Source organism: Drosophila bipectinata, chromosome 3R (assembly GCF_030179905.1).
Source record: "Drosophila bipectinata strain 14024-0381.07 chromosome 3R, DbipHiC1v2, whole genome shotgun sequence".
Classification (NCBI taxonomy): domain Eukaryota; kingdom Metazoa; phylum Arthropoda; class Insecta; order Diptera; family Drosophilidae; genus Drosophila; species Drosophila bipectinata.
Window position 1 is genome coordinate 4,974,151 of NC_091739.1, and position 20,624 is coordinate 4,994,774.

Here is a 20,624-nt window from a genome sequence, read left to right on the forward strand (position 1 = left end):
ATTTCGTTTAACGAAATAAAATTAAAATAAATGTTTATAGTATGAGCATTGGGCATTGGTATGGGCATTTCCCCGGGTCGCGAACGTACTAAGTTTGTACGCAATTAGTGCCAACAAAATTAAAGAAAACAAAATTTTTTGATACTTTTTTTGGCTTTTGGTGAGTTTTTTTCTTATACTTGTTTTTAGATTTTACAACAACTTTTATTCTACGCCAAGAATCAGGTACTATGCCATCGTTAAAAATTTTATTAACCATAAATACTAAATTTTGGATTTCGTCAAGGGGTAGGGAAAGAAGCATGCTATAGGAAATGTTGTCTAGACCTTTCGCAGAATTTGGATTACGTGATTTTAAAAAATTAGTGAGATCAGATGCCGGAAAGTACAATCTATTTAAGGTTCTTTTAATCTATTAATGTCAAAAGAGGGAACTTCCTTTTGAATACATTCTGGGGTGTCTGGGGCTGAGGAGATCTGATGTGGGAAATCAGAATCCTTATATTGGCTGCTAGTGGGTTTAATTTGCTTATAAAATTTAGAGATTTGATAGTTTGCCACATTTTTTTTACTGACTTTGGATTTGTCAAATTATCTGATAATTTTTCCGTATTTTCCTTTCTTACTTTGTAAAAATAATTATTTAGTTTTTTGTTATTTTCAAAAAAAAACAAGAAAGGAAAGCTAACTTCGGGCGGAGCCGAAGTTTATATACCCTTGCAGTTAAAACCGGATATATATCGCAAACATCGGATATAGTTGGCCGATCCTTATGGGAATAGGAATATATAATCCAATTTATTACAATACAAAATCTATAAAAAGTCCCAAACTTCTATCTTCAAAAATACGAAAGTTGATATTTCTACCAAATACCATTTCCGATCGTTCAGTTATATGGCAGCTATAGGATATAGTCGGCCGATCCTAATGGAATTTGGTAGGTTGGATCAACTGACCAAAAATAGAATCTGTATTAAATTCCAGCTTTCTATCTTCAAAAACACGAAAGTTGGGTCATTTCCGATCGTTCAGTTATATGGCAGCTATAGGATATAGTCGGCTGATCCTTATGAAATTTGGCATGACGTAATGTTTTGCCAAAAATAGCTCTCATGTCAAATTTGAACTCTCTAACTCTAACTCTCTCTATCAGTTATATGGCAGCTATAGGATATAGTCGGCCGATCCGGGCCGTTCCGACTTATATACTGCGTGCAAAGAAAAGAAGGGTGTGTGCAAAGTTTCAAGACGATAGCTTTAAAACTGGGAGACTAGTTCGCGTAGAAACAGACAGACGGACAGACGGACATGCTCATATCAACTCAGGAGGTGATCCTCATCAAGAATATATATACTTTATAGGGTCGGAGATGTCTCCTTCACTGCGTTGCACACTTTTGACCAAAACTATAATACCCTCTGCAAGGGTATAATGAAACAAGAAAGGAAAGCTAACTTCGAGCGGAGCCGAATCCTATTGCAGCTATAGGATATAGTCGGCCGATTCCGGCCGTTCCGACTTGTGTACATACTGCGTGCATAGAAAAGAAGGGTTTGTCCAAAGTTTAAAGTCGATAGGATTATAACTGAGAGACTAGTTCGGGTAGAAACAGACAGACGGACATCCTTATATCAACTGAGGAGGTCATCTTGATCAAGAATATACATACATATGTACTTTATAGGGTCGGAGGTTTCTCCTTTACTGCGTTGCACACTTTTGACCAAAACTATAATACCCTCTGCAATGGTATAAAATGTGCAAAGCTGAATTGGCAGCACTGAAATATTTTCGGGAAGCCACATCGGGAGTCGTTGATAAAAGGTTGCAAGTGCCAGGGTCAGTGTCAGGGTCATAAAAGTTTAAAAAAACGCTACAAACAGAAAACAAAAATTAATGGTCGCTAACGGAACGCCACAAATATTTTTATTGATTGTATTAAATATAATTCGATAAGATGCGATAAATCAGTTACATGGCAGAATATAGTCTGACGATCCCGGCCGTTTCGAATTCTATATGTATATACTAAGTGCATGGAAAAGAAGGATGTGTTATTAAGAATAATAGCAGTTAATATTATTTTTAATAATTTATTTCAATATGATTTCAATTTTTAATTTCGATTAGAGAGGCTATGTGTTTTGCGCAATGGTTTCGGTTATCCAACCCATATATTCAGCCACATCAGTATAGACCGCATACGGATTTTTGCCACATTTCTGTACTCCGTAACTCACGATTCCAGCCTGCACCCAGCGCTGTTTGCCATTGTATAAAGTGGGATAGTTCAGTGGTCCTCCGGAGTCACCACTGCAGCTATCTTTCCCCAAGCCACTGGCGCAGAGTTTTGTGCTCGTTGGATTAAAGATGTTGCACTCGGTTAAGTTCAGCCGATTGATGAAAGCTTTTTTAGGGACGTCTGAGAGCTTTTCTTCTTCTGTTATGCCCCAGCCGACAACCTCCATCCGTATGTTGGTTTGACTCTCAAACTGAAGATCTTTTGTTATCGGCAGACATATGGGTCGTATCCAATCAGTAAACTGGACTGGGTATTTTAGGCGGATTAATGCAATATCGTTCACAGCTCTAAAACGTTCATATCCCTCGTGGACAAAACTCTTGTCGACTGGAACGTCCAGGGGTTTATCCAGACACACTGGCTCATCGTCAAAGCTTAAGCAGTCCTCGTCCTTACTAAGATCATGTTCTCCCAGACGGACGGATACCCTGGAAAAAAGGGTATTTTATAAGTAGGTGTGTTTTGTCTTGGGTTGAGCTCCTTTACTTACAGGGTATCTTCGATACAGTGCGCAGCCGTCAAGACAAATTCTGTCAAACAAAAAAATAAAATAAAGTGACATAGGATCAATGTTTTATAGAACTTACTCGAAGTTATCAGAGTGCCGCCACATTTAAACCGTGCCCTAATAGGCTGTGTCGTATTAAACTCGAGTATGGCCGCCCACGGCCGAGATCCCAGTCTAACATTGTTACCTCCTAAAACCTTAGGGTCTGAGAAAATACCGCATATTTCATCATTTTCTTTCAGCAAGTCTACTCCTTCAGCATTAAATGGATCCTCACAGCAAAAATATTTTCTCTAGGAGAAGACTTGAGTTAGACTCTGTACTTTAAAGTCACGCGTTGCTTTAGTTACCTTTTCACATATTAAAACTGATTTATTAAACTTTTGCTCCTCGTGGGTTAGGGGAATCCCTTTTTTCTGCTTTTGCACAATAGGCCTAAGAGCCGGGCAATCTTTAGGACGCCGGCATTTGCCTATTTTCTTGTCATGCGTCTCGCAGACTTTAGAGTCCACAGGATCTATCCATTGCAGGCTCAGAGTTAGGCAAATCGCCAGAATTAAAAATTTCAAACTCAACATTCTTCCCGTAAGCTAGATTTGCGACTGAACGATCACGGAAGTCATTATATGCGACGAAGGCGTACCACTGATAATACATTATTAATCATAGAATTTCGTTTAACGAAATAAAATTAAAATAAATGTTTATAGTATGAGCATTGGGCATTGGTATGGGCATTTCCCCGGGTCGCGAACGTACTAAGTTTGTACGCAATTAGTGCCAACACAATTAAAGAAAACAATATTTTTTGATACTTTTTTTGGCTTTTGGTGCATTTTTTTCTTATACTTGTTTTTAGATTTTTCATTTTCATAATATTGGCAAAAAACATGAGGTCGCGAACGTACGCGAAATGGACGTCGGTTTTGGCTTGCTCTAGCAAAATCAAAAAATCTGTAATATGTTTTGCCAAAAATAGCTCTCATGTCAAATTTGAACTCTCTAACTCTAAAAACACCAAAGTTATACCATTTCCGATCAATCAGTTATATGGCAGCTATAGGATATAGTCGGCCGATCCGGGCCGTTCCGACTTACATATATACTGCGTGCAAAGAAAAGAAGGGTGTGTGCAAAGTTTCAAGACGATAGCTTTAAAACTGGGAGACTAGTTCGCGTAGAAACAGACAGACGGACATGCTCATATCAACTCAGGAGGTGATCATCATCAAGAATATATATACTTTATAGGGTCGGAGATGTCTCCTTCACTGCACACTTTTGACCAAAATTATAATACCCTCTGCAAGGGTATAATTATAGCATCCGATAATAATTTAGTTTTGTAATATGTTTGTCTACTGGCATTTCTTAGTCTAAATTTTAAAGAGACTCTAAAAAGTCTCTCACAATTCTCGTCCCAGTATTTTTTTGGGATATATTTGTTATTTTCATAAATTTTAATTGTATTTCTTTTTAAAATGCTGTTTGTTGTATTTGTGAGATTGTTCAAAGAAGTAATTTTAATTTTGGAAAAATCATCCAAAATTTTAGATTGTAGCAGCTTATTTCTATTTGTAGAAGCAGTAAAATTAGACAATTCTAATATTATTGGGAAATGATTACTGTTGGAAATTTTGGAATTATCTTTTGGAATTATTGTATCTTTTACAACCTTTCTCGAAGTCATTTACGTTGGTACTAAGGGGAGAATATACACTGAAAACATTAATATTGTGTTTTAGGTTGGTCGTAGAGATTCCAATGGTTTCAATTTCCGTATCACAGTTAATAATTTTATACTTAATATTTTTTTTTATATAAATACCTACACCCCCATAACCGTCATTACGGGGCTTACATACAAAATTAAAATTAGCAAGGCTACACATCGCATTATTTTTAATCCAATGTAATGTCTGTAATGTCTTCAATGTAATGTTTAATGTCTACATTGTTATTAACTATAAAAAAGTTCAAGAAGCTGTTTATTATTATTGGATGTCAAACTTTGAATATTATACTGTAAGATTTTCATAAATAAAAACAAAAAAAAAAAAATATAAATAAAATAAATAAAAAAAAAAATAAAAAAAAAATGAATATAATACTGAGAAGCTTCTAAAAAATTAATAATTTAAGAACTTGAGCGCAATTTTTGCACATCAATTTCAGAATTGGTTTTGGCAATACGTGATATTAGGTTTTCCAAAAAGGTTTTAGAATCTGCTGGAATGTTTGTATTATTTTCTAGAAAAAATGAAGCAATTTGAGAGGAAATAAAAATTAAACTGTTTTCGGCGGTTTCTAAAGCTGAAGATTGGGTCAAAGTAATAGGCTGGGATGGAGAGGGGGTTTGTTGTTGCTGTGAGAAAATGGAGGATTTTAAAGGAGGAATAAATTTTTCATTAAGAGAAAAACTATTTTCCCTAATTGCACATTTGTAATTGTCCATAGTGACCTGAGCATTTCTATTCTCATTAATAATGTCCGTCAAATTAGCGTCGCTCAGTTAGCGTCGAAGTGGAACGGTGGAATTGGAACACAGCAACGAATATTTTGTTTTTCAATTATTTCCGTATTTAGCCACTAAATTTAATCAAATAAACACTAGCATTGTTAAAAATTGAATAAACTATTGTTTTTTCTTACTTTGAGCGGGTTCTTCACTCTTTAAGTAGCTTAAAAATGGGGTTGAAAAATTGCCCCTACACTGTATTGAGCATTATCTTAGAAATAAGAGGATGCGCCAATAAGCGCGATACACCAGCTTATAGCCCATTCTTTTGAGAATATGCCCTGAAAATTTCATTAAAATCGTTCCCTACGTTTTGGAGCAAATCGACTAAAAGTGGACCAACCCGGCTAACAGCCCATACAAAAATGACCCCAAAAAATTGTTTTTCCAATTGTGAAGCTCCAAGAGGATGCGCCAATATGCACGGTAGTGGAGTCGATGAAGGACCTTTTCAAGTATATATGGACCAAAAATCATACAAATCGTTCCCACAGATTTTGAGAAAATCGAATTACAGTTTCCCATATAATTTGAACTAATAAGAGGAGCGCCAACCAGTGAACCGGAACCAGTCCGCAAAAAGTTCATTGAACTAGTTTAAAAATACTATATGGCTCTGTTAGACTTATTAAGTCCTTCACAGAGGATGCGCCAAATTGCACGGTATACCGTTGAAAAGCTTATTTTATTTAGAACATTATAAGAATATTTTTATTTAAATCGCTCCCACAGATTTAAAGAAATCAAGTCCCGAAAATTTCAGACCCTGATTCACCAACACTGGCCATTAACAGCATCACATATTTCTGCGCTGCCTAACACGGCGCTAGCCGTTATGGAATTTGAATGCCCCCCTAGCTTTTTTTAAAGAGGATGCGCCATTATGCACGGTATACCATGAGAAAGCTAATTTTTAGCCCGTTCGAATGGTACCAGTGCCATTAAAATCCTTCCCACAGATTTTTAGAAATCAAGTCCCGAAATTTTCGGGACCTGGTTTGCCAATACTGGCCATTATCATTTTTCCGTGTTTGCACGCTGCACAACACGGCAGCCGCCATTATGTATGTTTGCCTTTTTTTTAAAGAGGATGCGCCATTATGCACGGTATACCACGAGAAAGCTAATTTTTAGCCCGTTCGAATGGTACCAGTGCCATTAAAATCCTTCCCACAGATTTTTAGAAATCAAGTCCCGAAATTTTCGGGACCTGGTTTGCCAATACTGGCCATTATCATTTTTCCGTGTTTGCACGCTGCACAACACGGCAGCCGCCATTATGTATGTTTGCTTTTTTTTAAAGAGGATGCGCCATTATGCACGGTATACCACGAGAAAGCTAATTTTTAGCCCGTTCGAATGGTACCAGTGCCATTAAAATCCTTCCCACAGATTTTTAGAAATCAAGTCCCGAAATTTTCGGGACCTGGTTTCCCAATACTGGCCATTATCATTTTTCCGTGTTTGCACGCTGCACAACACGGCAGCCGCCATTATGTATGTTTGCCTTTTTTTTAAAGAGGATGCGCCATTATGCACGGTATACCACGAGAAAGCTAATTTTTAGCCCGTTCGAATGGTACCAGTGCCATTAAAATCCTTCCCACAGATTTTTAGAAATCAAGTCCCGAAATTTTCGGGACCTGGTTTGCCAATACTGGCCATTATCATTTTTCCGTGTTTGCACGCTGCACAACACGGCAGCCGCCATTATGTATGTTTGCCTTTTTTTAAAGAGGATGCGCCATTATGCACGGTATACCACGAGAAAGCTAATTTTTAGCCCGTTCGAATGGTACCAGTGCCATTAAAATCCTTCCCACAGATTTTTAGAAATCAAGTCCCGAAATTTTCGGGACCTGGTTTGCCAATACTGGCCATTATCATTTTTCCGTGTTTGCACGCTGCACAACACGGCAGCCGCCATTATGTATGTTTGCCTTTTTTTAAAGAGGATGCGCCATTATGCACGGTATACCACGAGAAAGCTAATTTTTAGCCCGTTCGAATGGTACCAGTGCCATTAAAATCCTTCCCACAGATTTTTAGAAATCAAGTCCCGAAATTTTCGGGACCTGGTTTGCCAATACTGGCCATTATCATTTTTCCGTGTTTGCACGCTGCACAACACGGCAGCCGCCATTATGTATGTTTGCCTTTTTTTAAAGAGGATGCGCCATTATGCACGGTATACCACGAGAAAGCTAATTTTTAGCCCGTTCGAATGGTACCAGTGCCATTAAAATCCTTCCCACAGATTTTTAGAAATCAAGTCCCGAAATTTTCGGGACCTGGTTTCCCAATACTGGCCATTATCATTTTTCCGTGTTTGCACGCTGCACAACACGGCAGCCGCCATTATGTATGTTTGCCTTTTTTTAAAGAGGATGCGCCATTATGCACGGTATACCACGAGAAAGCTAATTTTTAGCCCGTTCGAATGGTACCAGTGCCATTAAAATCCTTCCCACAGATTTTTAGAAATCAAGTCCCGAAATTTTCGGGACCTGGTTTGCCAATACTGGCCATTATCATTTTCCCGGGTTTTGACGCTGCCCAACACTTGTGGCGCCATTAAAAAAAGAGCTCATGTACGTACATACATACATACATATATAGAAAACACATGGCAGCATACATACATATATAGAAAACATATGGCAGCATACATACATATAGTAGTTTCTATGCCATATGTTTTCTATATATGTATGTATGCTGCCATGTGTTTTCTATATATGTATGTATGTATGTACGTACATGAGCTCTTTTTTTAATGGCGCCATAAGTGTTGGGCAGCGTCAAAACCCGGGAAAATGATAATGGCCAGTATTGGCAAACCAGGTCCCGAAAATTTCGGGACTTGATTTCTAAAAATCTGTGGGAAGGATTTTAATGGCACTGGTACCATTCGAACGGGCTAAAAATTAGCTTTCTCGTGGTATACCGTGCATAATGGCGCATCCTCTTTAAAAAAAGGCAAACATACATAATGGCGGCTGCCGTGTTGTGCAGCGTGCAAACACGGAAAAATGATAATGGCCAGTATTGGGAAACCAGGTCCCGAAAATTTCGGGACTTGATTTCTAAAAATCTGTGGGAAGGATTTTAATGGCACTGGTACCATTCGAACGGGCTAAAAATTAGCTTTCTCGTGGTATACCGTGCATAATGGCGCATCCTCTTTAAAAAAAGGCAAACATACATAATGGCGGCTGCCGTGTTGTGCAGCGTGCAAACACGGAAAAATGATAATGGCCAGTATTGGCAAACCAGGTCCCGAAAATTTCGGGACTTGATTTCTAAAAATCTGTGGGAAGGATTTTAATGGCACTGGTACCATTCGAACGGGCTAAAAATTAGCTTTCTCGTGGTATACCGTGCATAATGGCGCATCCTCTTTAAAAAAAAGCAAACATACATAATGGCGGCTGCCGTGTTGTGCAGCGTGCAAACACGGAAAAATGATAATGGCCAGTATTGGCAAACCAGGTCCCGAAAATTTCGGGACTTGATTTCTAAAAATCTGTGGGAAGGATTTTAATGGCACTGGTACCATTCGAACGGGCTAAAAATTAGCTTTCTCGTGGTATACCGTGCATAATGGCGCATCCTCTTTAAAAAAAAGGCAAACATACATAATGGCGGCTGCCGTGTTGTGCAGCGTGCAAACACGGAAAAATGATAATGGCCAGTATTGGCAAACCAGGTCCCGAAAATTTCGGGACTTGATTTCTAAAAATCTGTGGGAAGGATTTTAATGGCACTGGTACCATTCGAACGGGCTAAAAATTAGCTTTCTCATGGTATACCGTGCATAATGGCGCATCCTCTTTAAAAAAAGCTAGGGGGGCATTCAAATTCCATAACGGCTAGCGCCGTGTTAGGCAGCGCAGAAATATGTGATGCTGTTAATGGCCAGTGTTGGTGAATCAGGGTCTGAAATTTTCGGGACTTGATTTCTTTAAATCTGTGGGAGCGATTTAAATAAAAATATTCTTATAATGTTCTAAATAAAATAAGCTTTTCAACGGTATACCGTGCAATTTGGCGCATCCTCTGTGAAGGACTTAATAAGTCTAACAGAGCCATATAGTATTTTTAAACTAGTTCAATGAACTTTTTGCGGACTGGTTCCGGTTCACTGGTTGGCGCTCCTCTTATTAGTTCAAATTATATGGGAAACTGTAATTCGATTTTCTCAAAATCTGTGGGAACGATTTGTATGATTTTTGGTCCATATATACTTGAAAAGGTCCTTCATCGACTCCACTACCGTGCATATTGGCGCATCCTCTTGGAGCTTCACAATTGGAAAAACAATTTTTTGGGGTCATTTTTGTATGGGCTGTTAGCCGGGTTGGTCCACTTTTAGTCGATTTGCTCCAAAACGTAGGGAACGATTTTAATGAAATTTTCAGGGCATATTCTCAAAAGAATGGGCTATAAGCTGGTGTATCGCGCTTATTGGCGCATCCTCTTATTTCTAAGATAATGCTCAATACAGTGTAGGGGCAATTTTTCAACCCCATTTTTAAGCTACTTAAAGAGTGAAGAACCCGCTCAAAGTAAGAAAAAACAATAGTTTATTCAATTTTTAACAATTCTAGTGTTTATTTGATTAAATTTAGTGGCTAAATACGGAAATAATTGAAAAACAAAATATTCGTTGCTGTGTTCCAATTCCACCGTTCCACTTCGACGCTAACTGAGCGACGCTAATTTGACGTACATTCATTAATACGGTTTTGATTAATTTTAACTACTTGCATATTGTTCTGCAACACTGGAATGGCTGATTTTTTCTGGGTCTGAATCAGAGGAAAATCAGATGAATTAAAAATTTCAAAAGAGTAAGCAGATTGCTTCTCAAATAAAGCAGGAAACTTGGTTTTGACTTCTATTCTGGAAAGATTTTCAAATGTCATGCATTTTTGGATAGCAAAAGCCCTCTTTCTTGCTGGGCATTCAAGCTCAGTAGCAAAATGAGGCTGTTTCAGTTTGCGCACTTGAGAACATTACATTTATCTTCCCTTGGATGCAAAAGGGAACAATCGCGACAAATTTCATGGGTCTGTTTGCAGTGTTGAGCGAAATGGCCAAACCTGAAACACCTAAAGCACTGACTAAATGGAACAAAAAGTTCGACCTTAACTTTAGTATACATATAAGAAGACGACCTCCTCCGGAATTTGTGCACCTTCAAAGATTATTTTAACCCTGGAAGTAGGCACCATATCTTTATTTTCGTTTTTCCTATGCACTCGAACAATTTCGTGGATGGGAATTGCCGATGAAATGAATTCTTTTAATTCAGGAAGAGAAAATTTTGTGGGGATTTGAAAGATAATGCCGGTCTTGAAAATGAAACGTTTTAGTATTTTGGGTTCGTACCCTTTTTTTTTTAAATTAGATTTTACTAAGTCATTAGCTGCTTTCGCTGAACTGCACTCGGCTTTGCAGCGCCCGTAGCCAATTTTATTTTATGGAAATTTAAAATTGCCGCGTTTTTAACAGAATCATCCGAGAACTGCTATCCAGTGTTGTAAAAAAAAAGCTTCAACCCTGTTATTCCGATACCGATACCGATTTCGATTCCCGGTTTGTATCATTCACTAATTTTCTCCCATAGAACCTTTCTCTTCCTAATCAGCTGTTCAAATGTTTACATTCACTCGACACCACCTTCAGGGTCATTTCACCTTTAAAACTGCATTCGCCGCTCACGACTGCCAATTAGCACTCAGCTTGCTGGGGCTTGCACGATTGGCGCGGCTTGTGTTTTCCTCTCAGTCGAATACGAAACTTCGGTGATAAAGCTGCGGGAAAACTTCCGCCTAAGTTTCGGCATTATTTTATCGGCAGCGTAGAAAGATAGTGCTTACTGGTGCTTCATTATTGCTATCTACCATTAGATAAAATCATGGTAAGTTATAGTTCTACATATGTACATATATATGTATGTATATCTTTGGAGGTGGAAATATTTTGCCAGCAAGACATGGGGATGTAGGTGAAAATAAACAAGCAAACGATGCGGCCATGTGGCAGTTCAGTCACCGCGACCTTGGGAATCACGTTTTGTGTCGTCTGCTTTAATCCTGGTTAAAACCAAAACAGACCAAAATCAATACAAGTATTTAGTAGGCTGTGCCGTACGCATTTTACCGGTTTGCTTTGTCTATTAATGTATGCGACTCGCTAAAGATTTAAAATGAAACTAAACCAGTTGACGGACCTCGAATCGAAAGTGTTGGGAGCAAGAAACCTGTTCTTGGTACCATTCCTGTTATCGGCACTGCCGCTACACCTTTACCTGTTGACTGAATTCCCATTTAGTGCTAACTCCATCTCAGTTTCTTGCTGACGTGTAGAGATCATTGCCAAAATGGTGCAATATTCGGTAATAACAGAGCCGGTTTCAAACTGTATTCCTATTTATTGATAATCCTATCTACCCATTTCATCAATAACTAATCTATATTCAATCTCTATCTGCCAGGAGGAGACGTATCTGTATGATCCCAGCCTGCTGATAAAGCTTGACTTTCACCGTAGCCCAGCCAAGTTCAAGCCTTTCATTTCGGCAGCTAATCCCGGAGAGTCATGGATGAAGGTGAGACCCCTGAAGGATACGGACTACGACCGTGGATTCCTGCAACTACTCTCCCAACTCACGCATGTGGGCAATGTCAGTCGTACACAGTTTTTAAGTAAGACTAAAAACAGACTATTTTAGTAAGCCTTGCATAAGTTGTCTGTTATTTTTAAGCGCGCTTCTCGCAGATGAAAGCCAGTGGGGATTACTTTGTAACCGTTATTGAGGATACGCGGAAGAATGAGATTATCGGAGCAGCATCCTTGGTCATTGAACGCAAATTTATTCATAACTGTGCTGTGGTAAGTTACAAATGAATTGAATAATTGTATTACCATTAACTTTGGCCTATTTTCTGCTTCAGCGTGGCCGCCTCGAGGATGTAGTGGTCAACGATACCTACCGCGGAAAACAACTTGGCAAGCTGTAAGGAAGCTAGACGATTGTAGATTTAAATTCTAACTTCATTCGCTCTTTTTCAGGATCGTGGTAACAGTCTCACTTCTGGCCGAAGAACTTGGCTGCTACAAAATGTCATTGGACTGCAAGGACAAGCTGATCAAGTTTTACGAATCTCTAGGCTACGTGCTCATCCCAGGAAATTCCAACTCAATGACCATTCGCTACGATGAAGGACCAACACTAAAGCGTAACGTCACCTCATCCGGCTCCAGCGGAACAGTAGGCGACTCCTGCCAAACTGTGAGCCTCGATTTTGCCTCTTGACAATTAGCCGCCAACGCTGCTCCAAAGTCCAAGCTTTGAGTGACCACCACTCATCTCAAGGCTGAAAAGTGCGCGAGGCGCAATGCAGAATATCATTTGATTGGACACACATTAAAATTAAAAATAATGCTTTACATTGTCAAAATTCCATTGCGCTGAGGGCACGATGGATTTTTGGACAGCGCTGGCCGGCGGTGGTGTCCTTGTGGGACAGTGGTCGCTTCTCACCCACCCGCGAGGACATACAAGTAGTTATTTAGTTAAAGGCAACAGCAACACTCGTTGCTCTTTGTTTAATCCTTACAGAACTCTCAATTTTATAATTTTTTCTCCCCTTTTTGCTACTGAATGTGCGGCTCAACTCTCAACCCCAAGGTTGTTGTAATATTACCTTTCAAAAGCACTTTTATCAAGTAGCACTTACATTTTATAAACACAAATAAATAAAAATGACAAACAAACTAATTAAAACTAAATTCTATGGGTTAGGAAGTTGACAAAGTTCTTTGAACATTAGTTGAAACTGAGAAACATTTTTTTAGGATTAAGTGTATCTTTTAATTATTTTACAATTTTTAGTTTTCAGAATTCCCTTTCAGAGGTTAAAAACAAATTTTATATTTTTAAAAGAACAACATACTTATTAGACTACGTTTTGGCTTTGTACATGGGGACTCAATTGGGGAAAAGAAGCTGAGAGAACTCAGCTTCCTCCGTGTTTCATGAATAGGCGCACAAATGTCCACACTTTGGGCATTTAGAGTGTTTGGCAAAGTACTTCTGAAGGTGTTCGATGTGCCCGCCATGCGAGCACCCTTGGCACCAGGCATAGACACCTCGCACTATGAGGCCACACACACAGCACTTGGCCGACTGCATGGACTTGCACTTGTCGCAATACCAGCCCACCTTTCCCCCCATCGGTCGTCCACATTCGCCGCAATTTAGGTGCATCGCCGTGGAGTGTTGATTAAGCTGCTGCACCGAGCGTAGCCAGGAACGGTTGATCACCTCGCATGCCTCGTTCCAAAGCTCATAGCGATGCAACTGGTCTACATAAGTATGAAACCAGTGTTCCTTTAAAAAAAAAAAACAGAATTTAAAGTTTGTTTAGATGAGAAGTTCATTGTTAATTTACCACCAATGTATCCTCGATTGGCAAAAGTTTTCGAGCCTCTCCCAATGAAATAAGTACAGTCAATGCCGTTTGCACATCCCCCACATCGTTCATCAGCATAAGCGCATCACCCACAAACTTATGGGGCTCCCACATGGGTATTGGCGGGACGTGACTAACTTTCAAGACCGTGGGAACATGGGGAGGCTACAAAATAAATTACAAATTTTTGTAAAAACTGATGAATGTCAGTTGAATGTACCGTAGATGTTTCTACTTGTTAAAAGCTTACAGGAGACTTTTCGTGATCCGATGCCTTGAGATCCAGTTGGGGCCGCGCTGCCTGAACATCATGATGCAGGGCGGGAAAAGCTAATGCCTTGGCGCACTCCGTAGGACCCACATAAATAAATCCGTTGCGCAAAAGCTCGAAATTGTCGAAATTAATCACGCTGATAATTTCAGTTTCGGAGAGAATCACAGAGCTTGTGGGGGGATGCTCCACTCCAGTGCCTCCGAGTGGGTCATCATCCGCATTAGCCACGGAAATTTCGTTGGCTGTTTCGGGTGTGTTGCCATTGAGATCCTGGCCAAGATCATTCCGCTGCTGCGGCCAATCACTGGCAACTTTAGTGGCGCGACGAGAGTTCATGGGATTTTTTTGATTCGAAAACGAAGAGCGATGCTCAAAAGGCGGTTCAAAGTGATTACTGCCGTAGAAAAGTTTAATGAAGTTCCACAACGTAGATGCCTACAAAATCAGGTTACATAAATTTCTTAAAAAGGCGTTGAAATACTCACATTATGTTTGCCGTATTTCTTGGATACCTCGGCATTATGCTCACAAAGTTCGGCCAGCTTTTTGCCACTGATTATAAGTTCCCTGGCGCAGCCGATGAAACTTTCGTGTTCCTGCCTGGGCTTTGCTTCGGATTCACTCAGTGGGTACCCTGAAAACTGAAGGAACTACAAAAAATTAATTGGCTAACATCTAAAAGATCTAAAGATATCCATCCTACCGTGTCGTTAAGCGCAAACTTGTACATCTTGGAATGATCCAAATGAAATTGCACGCTGCCAGCCACATTTGCTTTTCTGCGACTTCTGTAAGGAAATTCTTAATAGACGAATAATTATGAATACTATAACTTACATAAAACTGGAAGACTTGGTGTTGGATACCCCACTGGTCTTGGGAGCGTACTCCTTGATCTTGTTGGCGAATGATATGTCCCCAAATCTGCCCAATCCAGCCCCTTGGGCGTTCGCCTTCAGTGCTGGTCGTGTCGCATCCTTAAACGCATGCTTATAGATGGTGGAATCCTTGCTGGTGGAGAGCAAGCAGTGAGAATCGCTACCTTGCCACGCAATGCCCGTCGTCACGTTAGTGTGCTCGTTAAATGAAGCAAAGGGAATGTAGGGTCGTCGGATGTCCCAAACGTGAACGCTGTAGTCCACCACCAGGGCGCAACTGGCTATGTGATATCTACAAGAGATTGCAATTTGAATATAGTCAAGAATAGAAGGAAGCGATATCCTCTACACACGTTCTTTCTGGGCGCCATTTGACACGACCCACTCCGGCAATGGTATGAATAGTGTGCTCCAATCCGGGCCGACCGTCCATATTCCACACCTTGATCTGCTTGTCCCTGCTTCCAGTTGCCAGCCAGTTCCGAGTTGGATGCCAATCGCAGGTGTAAACCGGGCCGTAGTGAGCCGTAAATTGAACCATGGATTTGTCCCACTTTCGCATGTCCCAGAGCTGAACTGTTCCATTTTCGGAGACAGCCGAGAATATATTCTGGGTGTGCGGGCTGAACTTGACATCGCGCACAGATTCGGAGTTACTAAAATAAGTGTTGACCGATTTATCGGAGCGGATGTCAAAGCACTTAATTGTGCCATCCTGGGAGCCAGAAATAAGGATATTAGGTTCACTGCTGTGGAAAGTTACAGTATGGGCGGTTCGTTCGTGTTCGTTGTAGACCAAAAGCTGCTTCTGCCTCCCGAACTTGGAGAGATCCCAAACGGACACCACACCGTTGGTGGCTGCCGTCGCCAGAAGATTACTATCTAGTGTGGACCAGGCCACGTCGTTGGAGGAGTAACTCAGATTCTGGTTCTTGCCTCCACGCATATTGCACGACTCCGTGAAGCCATCATTATCGATGGAGTAAACCTTGAGCACTAATTGGAAAATAAATGGAACATATTTATTGCAACACTGTGGCGAAACCTTGAATTTTGTAATCTTACAGCTCCGTCCAGCCACAGCAATCTGGGTGTTGTCCTTGTTTAAAGCCAAGGCATTGGCATGGCCCTCCAAGCAGATCCTCAAGGATATGGTGGAAGTATCCTCTAGGGAGTCGGGCATCCTGCCTGCAGTTTTTAATCGCAATTTGATAAGAAGCTATCTTTCTTAGGGGTTTTCGATGGAGGTTGAGCGAGCGGCAAAATATTTATCTGCTAAATGTGCTAAAAAACGCAATCAAAACAAACAAACTACGGTCATACTAGAAATCTTTTAAGATAAGCTAAAATGATAATTATTTACTGTGAAATATTTATAACATCATTTTAAAAGTTTTTATTAGTCTTCTTCTTTCTCTTTATATTATAAATAAATAATCGATTTCTTATCAGTCCACTGTATTGACCCCTTAAGAAATCGTGGCAGTGTGGCAACTCCACACCATCGGCCTTGCTGTTTACAAAAATCACGGCCCACTTCTTCGGCAATTTCAATTGCTAGCGCAACAAGTTACAAGTGAAGTAGCCGGAAAAGTAGTCAGTGCTGGAACGGATCCGCACACGACATGCCGGACATTAAGATAACCCCTCTGGGAGCTGGCCAGGATGTGGGCCGTAGTTGCCTTCTGCTCTCCATGGGCGGCAAGAACATAATGTTGGATTGCGGCATGCATATGGGCTATAATGATGAACGCCGGTTCCCAGACTTTTCCTACATCGTCCCTGATGGCCCCATCACCAGTCACATTGACTGTGTGATCATTTCCCACTTTCACCTTGGTGAGTAGCTTCCACTTCTTATCTCTGAATAGCAAATTGGTGGTCTAATCGGTTGATTATCGATTGCGTGCATTCCAGATCACTGCGGCGCCCTACCGTACATGTCGGAGATAGTTGGCTACACAGGACCAATTTACATGACCCACCCGACCAAAGCCATAGCTCCTATTCTGCTGGAGGATATGCGAAAGGTTGCCGTAGAACGGAAGGGAGAATCGAACTTTTTCACCACCCAGATGATCAAGGATTGCATGAAGAAGGTGATACCCGTCACCCTCCATCAAAGTATGATGGTGGACACCGATCTGGAGATCAAGGCCTACTATGCCGGTCACGTTTTGGGCGCGGCCATGTTTTGGATCAAAGTGGGTTCTCAGAGTGTGGTCTACACCGGAGATTACAACATGACTCCGGATCGGCATCTAGGTGCCGCTTGGATCGACAAGTGCCGTCCTGACTTGCTGATCTCAGAGAGCACGTACGCCACAACAATCAGAGACTCGAAACGGTGCCGGGAGCGCGATTTTCTCAAGAAAGTTCACGAATGCGTGGCCAAAGGTGGCAAGGTTCTAATTCCAGTCTTCGCACTTGGCCGTGCCCAGGAGCTTTGCATTCTTCTGGAGACGTACTGGGACCGAATGAACCTCAAGTACCCCATATACTTTGCTCTGGGGCTCACAGAAAAGGCAAACACCTACTATAAAATGTTCATCACTTGGACCAACCAGAAGATTCGCAAGACCTTCGTCCACCGCAACATGTTTGACTTCAAGCACATAAAACCATTTGACAAGGCTTACATCGACAATCCTGGTGCAATGGTGGTGTTTGCCACACCGGGAATGTTGCACGCTGGCTTATCGCTGCAGATCTTCAAGAAGTGGGCGCCCAACGAGAACAACATGGTTATTATGCCCGGCTACTGTGTGCAAGGTACCGTGGGCAACAAAATCCTTGGGGGAGCCAAGAAGGTGGAGTTTGAGAATCGTCAGGTGGTGGAAGTCAAAATGGCCGTGGAATACATGAGCTTCTCGGCTCATGCTGATGCCAAGGGTACGTGCACTATACCTTACATGGGATTATTATATAAAACTTAGTATCTTTTCAGGCATCATGCAGTTGATCCAAAATTGCGAGCCGAAAAACGTAATGCTCGTTCATGGGGAAGCTGAAAAAATGAAGTTCTTGCGTTCCAAGATCAAGGACGAGTTCAATCTGGAAACCTACATGCCGGCTAATGGAGAGACCTGCGTGATCTCCACACCCGTAAAGATACCAGTAGATGCATCTGTTTCTCTGCTCAAAGCCGAGGCCCGCACCTACAATGCCCAACCGCCGGACCCCAAGCGGCGACGTCTCATCCACGGTGTCCTTGTGATGAAAGACAATCGAATAATGCTGCAAAACTTGACGGATGCCCTGAAGGAAATCGGAATCAATCGGCATGTTATGCGATTCACGTCAAAGGTAAAGATGGACGACTCAGGACCCATGATCCGCACCAGTGAAAGGCTAAAGACGATTCTCGAGGAAAAGCTAGCCGGCTGGACGGTTACGATGCAGGAGAATGGCTCCATATCCATTGAGTCCGTCGAGGTGAAAGTGGAGGAGGACGAGAAAGATGCAAAGCAAAAGAACATTTTGATATCCTGGACCAATCAGGACGAAGACATTGGCGCCTACATACTAAACGTTCTCCAGAATATGTGCTAGTGAGCACTATAATAGAGTTGCACGCCTTAATTCCATAGTTAAGCACAAAGTGTAGGTATTGTTTTCCGAAATTGAAATTTGCTTTAAAATATATGTATGTAGTTTCAAAACTGAGGTGTTTTCATAAATTTTTAACTATAAAGAGTCACTTGCTCTTGCGAGACTTTAAAAGGCTTCGATAACCAAAACATAGATGGGGTATACATTTTTCAAAATAAAAAGGATGTACACTTCCTTGCCCACTTCACTAAAACAAATAACTCGAGCTATTGGCTATTTTTTCGTTCGTTCCACGCTATTTATTATGGGAGTTTATCTGAAATTGTTGTAACTTTAATAGGGCGTCCAGGCGTAGCTCCAGGTGCCTGGCACCATATGCAATTAGCTTTATCGTTGGAGCTCTTCGAACTGCTGAATCCTTGGATGGACACCGCTTATGTGAGGGCGGCAGCACCAGAGATGATTTCAATCAGCTCGCGAGTAATCACGGCCTGTCGGGTACGGTTGAAGGTGAGGGTAAGTTTGTCAATCATCTCACCGGCGTTCTTCGAGGCGTTGTCCATAGCCGTCATGCGGGAGGACTGCTCGGAGCAGGCACCCTCCTTCATGGCGTAGAAGATGAGCGAAGCCAGAGAGAACTCAAGGTAGTTTTTGACGACATCGCTGTCGAGCGAGTCGTACACGGCCAGCTTCTCGGACTTCTCAACAGTGGTTCCGCTGTAGATGGGCAGTGAGGTGCACTGGTAGGACACCACGGACTTAAACCTGTTGTACACGATCTTGCCCTCGGTGTAGTCGTAACCGGTCTTCAGCACTTCGTGCGCAATCTTCGAGGCGTCCAGAAAAGTGGGTGGGAGACGGCCCACCTCGTTGGCCACCATGAGGATGTTCTTGCCGTACAGACGGGCAAGGATGGAGCGCGACTTGTCGCCGACACAGAAGACCTTAGTGTTGGTGTCGTCCTTGGCCAGCTCGTTACGGATCGTACGGGCCACACCAGTGTGGACAGCGCCGCACAGACCACGATCGGAAGTGATGGCGATGAGCAGCTTCTTGGGCTCAGCCTTCTCGTCGGCCGTGATCTCAGTCTTCTCGAAGAACTGCTGGGCACCGACGCCGTAAGGACGAGCAGCCTTCAAGTCACGCTCGGCACGAGCGTACTTGGCAGCGGACACCATCTTCATCGATTGCGTAATTTTCTGAATGTTCTTCACAGACTTCAGGCGGATGGAAATCGCCTTCAGGGTGGCCATACCACGCTGCTGCTGGGCCAGCACGGTAGCCTCCACGGCCAGGGGCAGCAAGAGCTGGGTGCGTTGCATCATCATCCTGTCGAAGATTCCCTAATCAAAATATTATAAAGTTCAGCTCGGCAAAATGGTCGGAGAAAATTCACCTGCGTTAAGTTGGCTGCACCACAATGAGTGTTATAACACAGAGTAGGGTTGTCAATGCCTCGATTAGCGAAAATCGTTGTGAATGGCAATTTAGACATCAGAAGGCTTCAGAAGACTATTTTGTTTTTTTCAGACTATAGAATGCAGAAGAATGTAAATTGCAAAGAAAAAGATTTCAATTATAAAGATACTAAATTGGTTTTCTTCCATGGCCCCGCTCTCCCCGAACGCTTGTGATTATGTGCTTAAATCCAACTAACGAGTTGGCATTATCTATGTAGATATACATATATATTCTCATATTTGTACATTTACAATTGTAAAAAATCTTTATTTTGAAATCAATCAAAATGGTACAAATTAAATTCTTTTTTTTTTTTTTTAAATTGGTTAAAATATATCGATAACTTTTGAACTGAAATCGCTTTTGAGAACTAACGATATCTTTTAAATTAAAATATTGAAAATAAAAAAATGCTCTATGACTTTAAAATTAATTCACTGAATATTTTATATAAATATGACTCATCAAAGATCTGCGATTAGGAAACATTTTGTACTGACAGGATACCTATACATAGTGAGCATGCCGTGAATTCGAATCCCATCCAAAAATCAATTAAAACTACAACTTATATACATATTTTAAAAAGTATAAAGGAGTATACGCAATATTTTTTGTTCCTGCCTACTGGGTACCTTAAAATA

The 20,624-nt window shown here is 41.2% G+C and overlaps 5 protein-coding genes across 10 annotated transcripts; 2 read left to right on the plus strand and 3 right to left on the minus strand.

Moving 5' to 3' along the window:
* Positions 1 to 1,742: 1,742 nt before the first annotated feature.
* On the minus strand, positions 1,743 to 11,029 carry LOC122321640 (serine protease grass-like). The gene is made up of 4 exons (XM_070281968.1): positions 11,002 to 11,029; positions 2,894 to 3,019; positions 2,797 to 2,836; positions 1,743 to 2,734 (listed from the first exon to the last, which is right to left on the minus strand). The coding sequence occupies exons 1-4, from the start codon at positions 11,027 to 11,029 to the stop codon at positions 2,140 to 2,142; spliced, it is 789 nt and encodes a 262-aa protein (XP_070138069.1). The 3' UTR covers positions 1,743 to 2,139.
* Positions 10,995 to 13,117, plus strand: Gnpnat (glucosamine 6-phosphate N-acetyltransferase). Of its 2 annotated transcripts, none has more exons than XM_017244570.3 (5): positions 10,995 to 11,258; positions 11,835 to 12,045; positions 12,105 to 12,232; positions 12,295 to 12,356; positions 12,413 to 13,117. In XM_017244570.3, exons 1-5 carry the CDS (start codon positions 11,256 to 11,258, stop codon positions 12,654 to 12,656), a joined length of 648 nt encoding a protein of 215 aa, XP_017100059.1. In that variant the 5' UTR covers positions 10,995 to 11,255; the 3' UTR covers positions 12,657 to 13,117. The 2 variants fall into 2 exon arrangements, with proteins under 2 accessions (XP_017100059.1, XP_017100057.1); XM_017244568.3 differs by lacking the exon at positions 10,995 to 11,258 and adding an exon at positions 11,579 to 11,735.
* Wdr24 (WD repeat domain 24) lies at positions 12,841 to 16,255 on the minus strand. Of its 4 annotated transcripts, none has more exons than XM_017244567.3 (8): positions 16,033 to 16,255; positions 15,321 to 15,963; positions 14,927 to 15,259; positions 14,793 to 14,874; positions 14,575 to 14,730; positions 14,066 to 14,524; positions 13,795 to 13,980; positions 12,841 to 13,733 (listed from the first exon to the last, which is right to left on the minus strand). In XM_017244567.3, the coding sequence occupies exons 1-8, from the start codon at positions 16,148 to 16,150 to the stop codon at positions 13,377 to 13,379; spliced, it is 2,334 nt and encodes a 777-aa protein (XP_017100056.2). In that variant the 5' UTR covers positions 16,151 to 16,255; the 3' UTR covers positions 12,841 to 13,376. The 4 variants fall into 4 exon arrangements, with proteins under 4 accessions (XP_017100056.2, XP_017100054.2, XP_017100055.2 ...); XM_017244565.3 differs by having other exon boundaries at positions 14,575 to 14,739; positions 16,033 to 16,254; XM_017244566.3 differs by having other exon boundaries at positions 14,793 to 14,877; positions 16,033 to 16,254.
* A 183-nt stretch (positions 16,256 to 16,438) lies between these two features.
* Positions 16,439 to 18,629, plus strand: IntS11 (integrator complex subunit 11). Its single transcript, XM_017244459.3, has 3 exons — positions 16,439 to 16,806; positions 16,885 to 17,859; positions 17,915 to 18,629. Exons 1-3 carry the CDS (start codon positions 16,593 to 16,595, stop codon positions 18,517 to 18,519), a joined length of 1,794 nt encoding a protein of 597 aa, XP_017099948.1. The 5' UTR covers positions 16,439 to 16,592; the 3' UTR covers positions 18,520 to 18,629.
* A 159-nt stretch (positions 18,630 to 18,788) lies between these two features.
* Positions 18,789 to 20,050, minus strand: ATPsyngamma (ATP synthase, gamma subunit). Of its 2 annotated transcripts, none has more exons than XM_017244460.3 (2): positions 19,916 to 20,050; positions 18,789 to 19,862 (listed from the first exon to the last, which is right to left on the minus strand). In XM_017244460.3, exons 1-2 carry the CDS (start codon positions 20,012 to 20,014, stop codon positions 18,954 to 18,956), a joined length of 1,008 nt encoding a protein of 335 aa, XP_017099949.3. In that variant the 5' UTR covers positions 20,015 to 20,050; the 3' UTR covers positions 18,789 to 18,953. The 2 variants fall into 2 exon arrangements, with proteins under 2 accessions (XP_017099949.3, XP_017099950.2); XM_017244461.3 differs by having other exon boundaries at positions 18,789 to 19,848; positions 19,916 to 19,978.
* Positions 20,051 to 20,624: the final 574 nt, after the last annotated feature.

Excerpts from the sequence above, each read along its gene's own strand:
- Gnpnat (XM_017244568.3), top strand. Across the intron at positions 12,233-12,294 it reads TTATTCATAACTGTGCTGTG|CGTGGCCGCCTCGAGGATGT; the intron begins GTAAGTTACAAA and ends TTTCTGCTTCAG. Across the intron at positions 12,357-12,412 it reads GGAAAACAACTTGGCAAGCT|GATCGTGGTAACAGTCTCAC; the intron begins GTAAGGAAGCTA and ends GCTCTTTTTCAG.
- IntS11 (XM_017244459.3), top strand. The coding sequence starts at position 16,593 with ATGCCGGACATTAAGATAACCCCTCTGGGAGCTGGCCAGGATGTGGGC. Across the intron at positions 16,807-16,884 it reads CATTTCCCACTTTCACCTTG|ATCACTGCGGCGCCCTACCG; the intron begins GTGAGTAGCTTC and ends CGTGCATTCCAG. Across the intron at positions 17,860-17,914 it reads GGCTCATGCTGATGCCAAGG|GCATCATGCAGTTGATCCAA; the intron begins GTACGTGCACTA and ends GTATCTTTTCAG.
- Wdr24 (XM_017244564.3), bottom strand. The coding sequence starts at position 16,150 with ATGCCCGACTCCCTAGAGGATACTTCCACCATATCCTTGAGGATCTGC. Across the intron at positions 14,878-14,926 it reads ACCAAGTCTTCCAGTTTTAT|AAGTCGCAGAAAAGCAAATG; the intron begins GTAAGTTATAGT and ends ATTTCCTTACAG. Across the intron at positions 14,525-14,574 it reads AGAAATACGGCAAACATAAT|GCATCTACGTTGTGGAACTT; the intron begins GTGAGTATTTCA and ends CTGATTTTGTAG.
- LOC122321640 (XM_070281968.1), bottom strand. The coding sequence starts at position 11,029 with ATGACCCTGAAGGTGGTGTCGAGTGAAT. Across the intron at positions 2,837-2,893 it reads CGGCACTCTGATAACTTCGA|AATTTGTCTTGACGGCTGCG; the intron begins GTAAGTTCTATA and ends TTTGTTTGACAG. Across the intron at positions 2,735-2,796 it reads CACTGTATCGAAGATACCCT|GGTATCCGTCCGTCTGGGAG; the intron begins GTAAGTAAAGGA and ends CCTTTTTTCCAG.
- ATPsyngamma (XM_017244460.3), bottom strand. The coding sequence starts at position 20,014 with ATGTCTAAATTGCCATTCACAACGATTTTCGCTAATCGAGGCATTGAC. Across the intron at positions 19,863-19,915 it reads GTGCAGCCAACTTAACGCAG|GGAATCTTCGACAGGATGAT; the intron begins GTGAATTTTCTC and ends TATTTTGATTAG.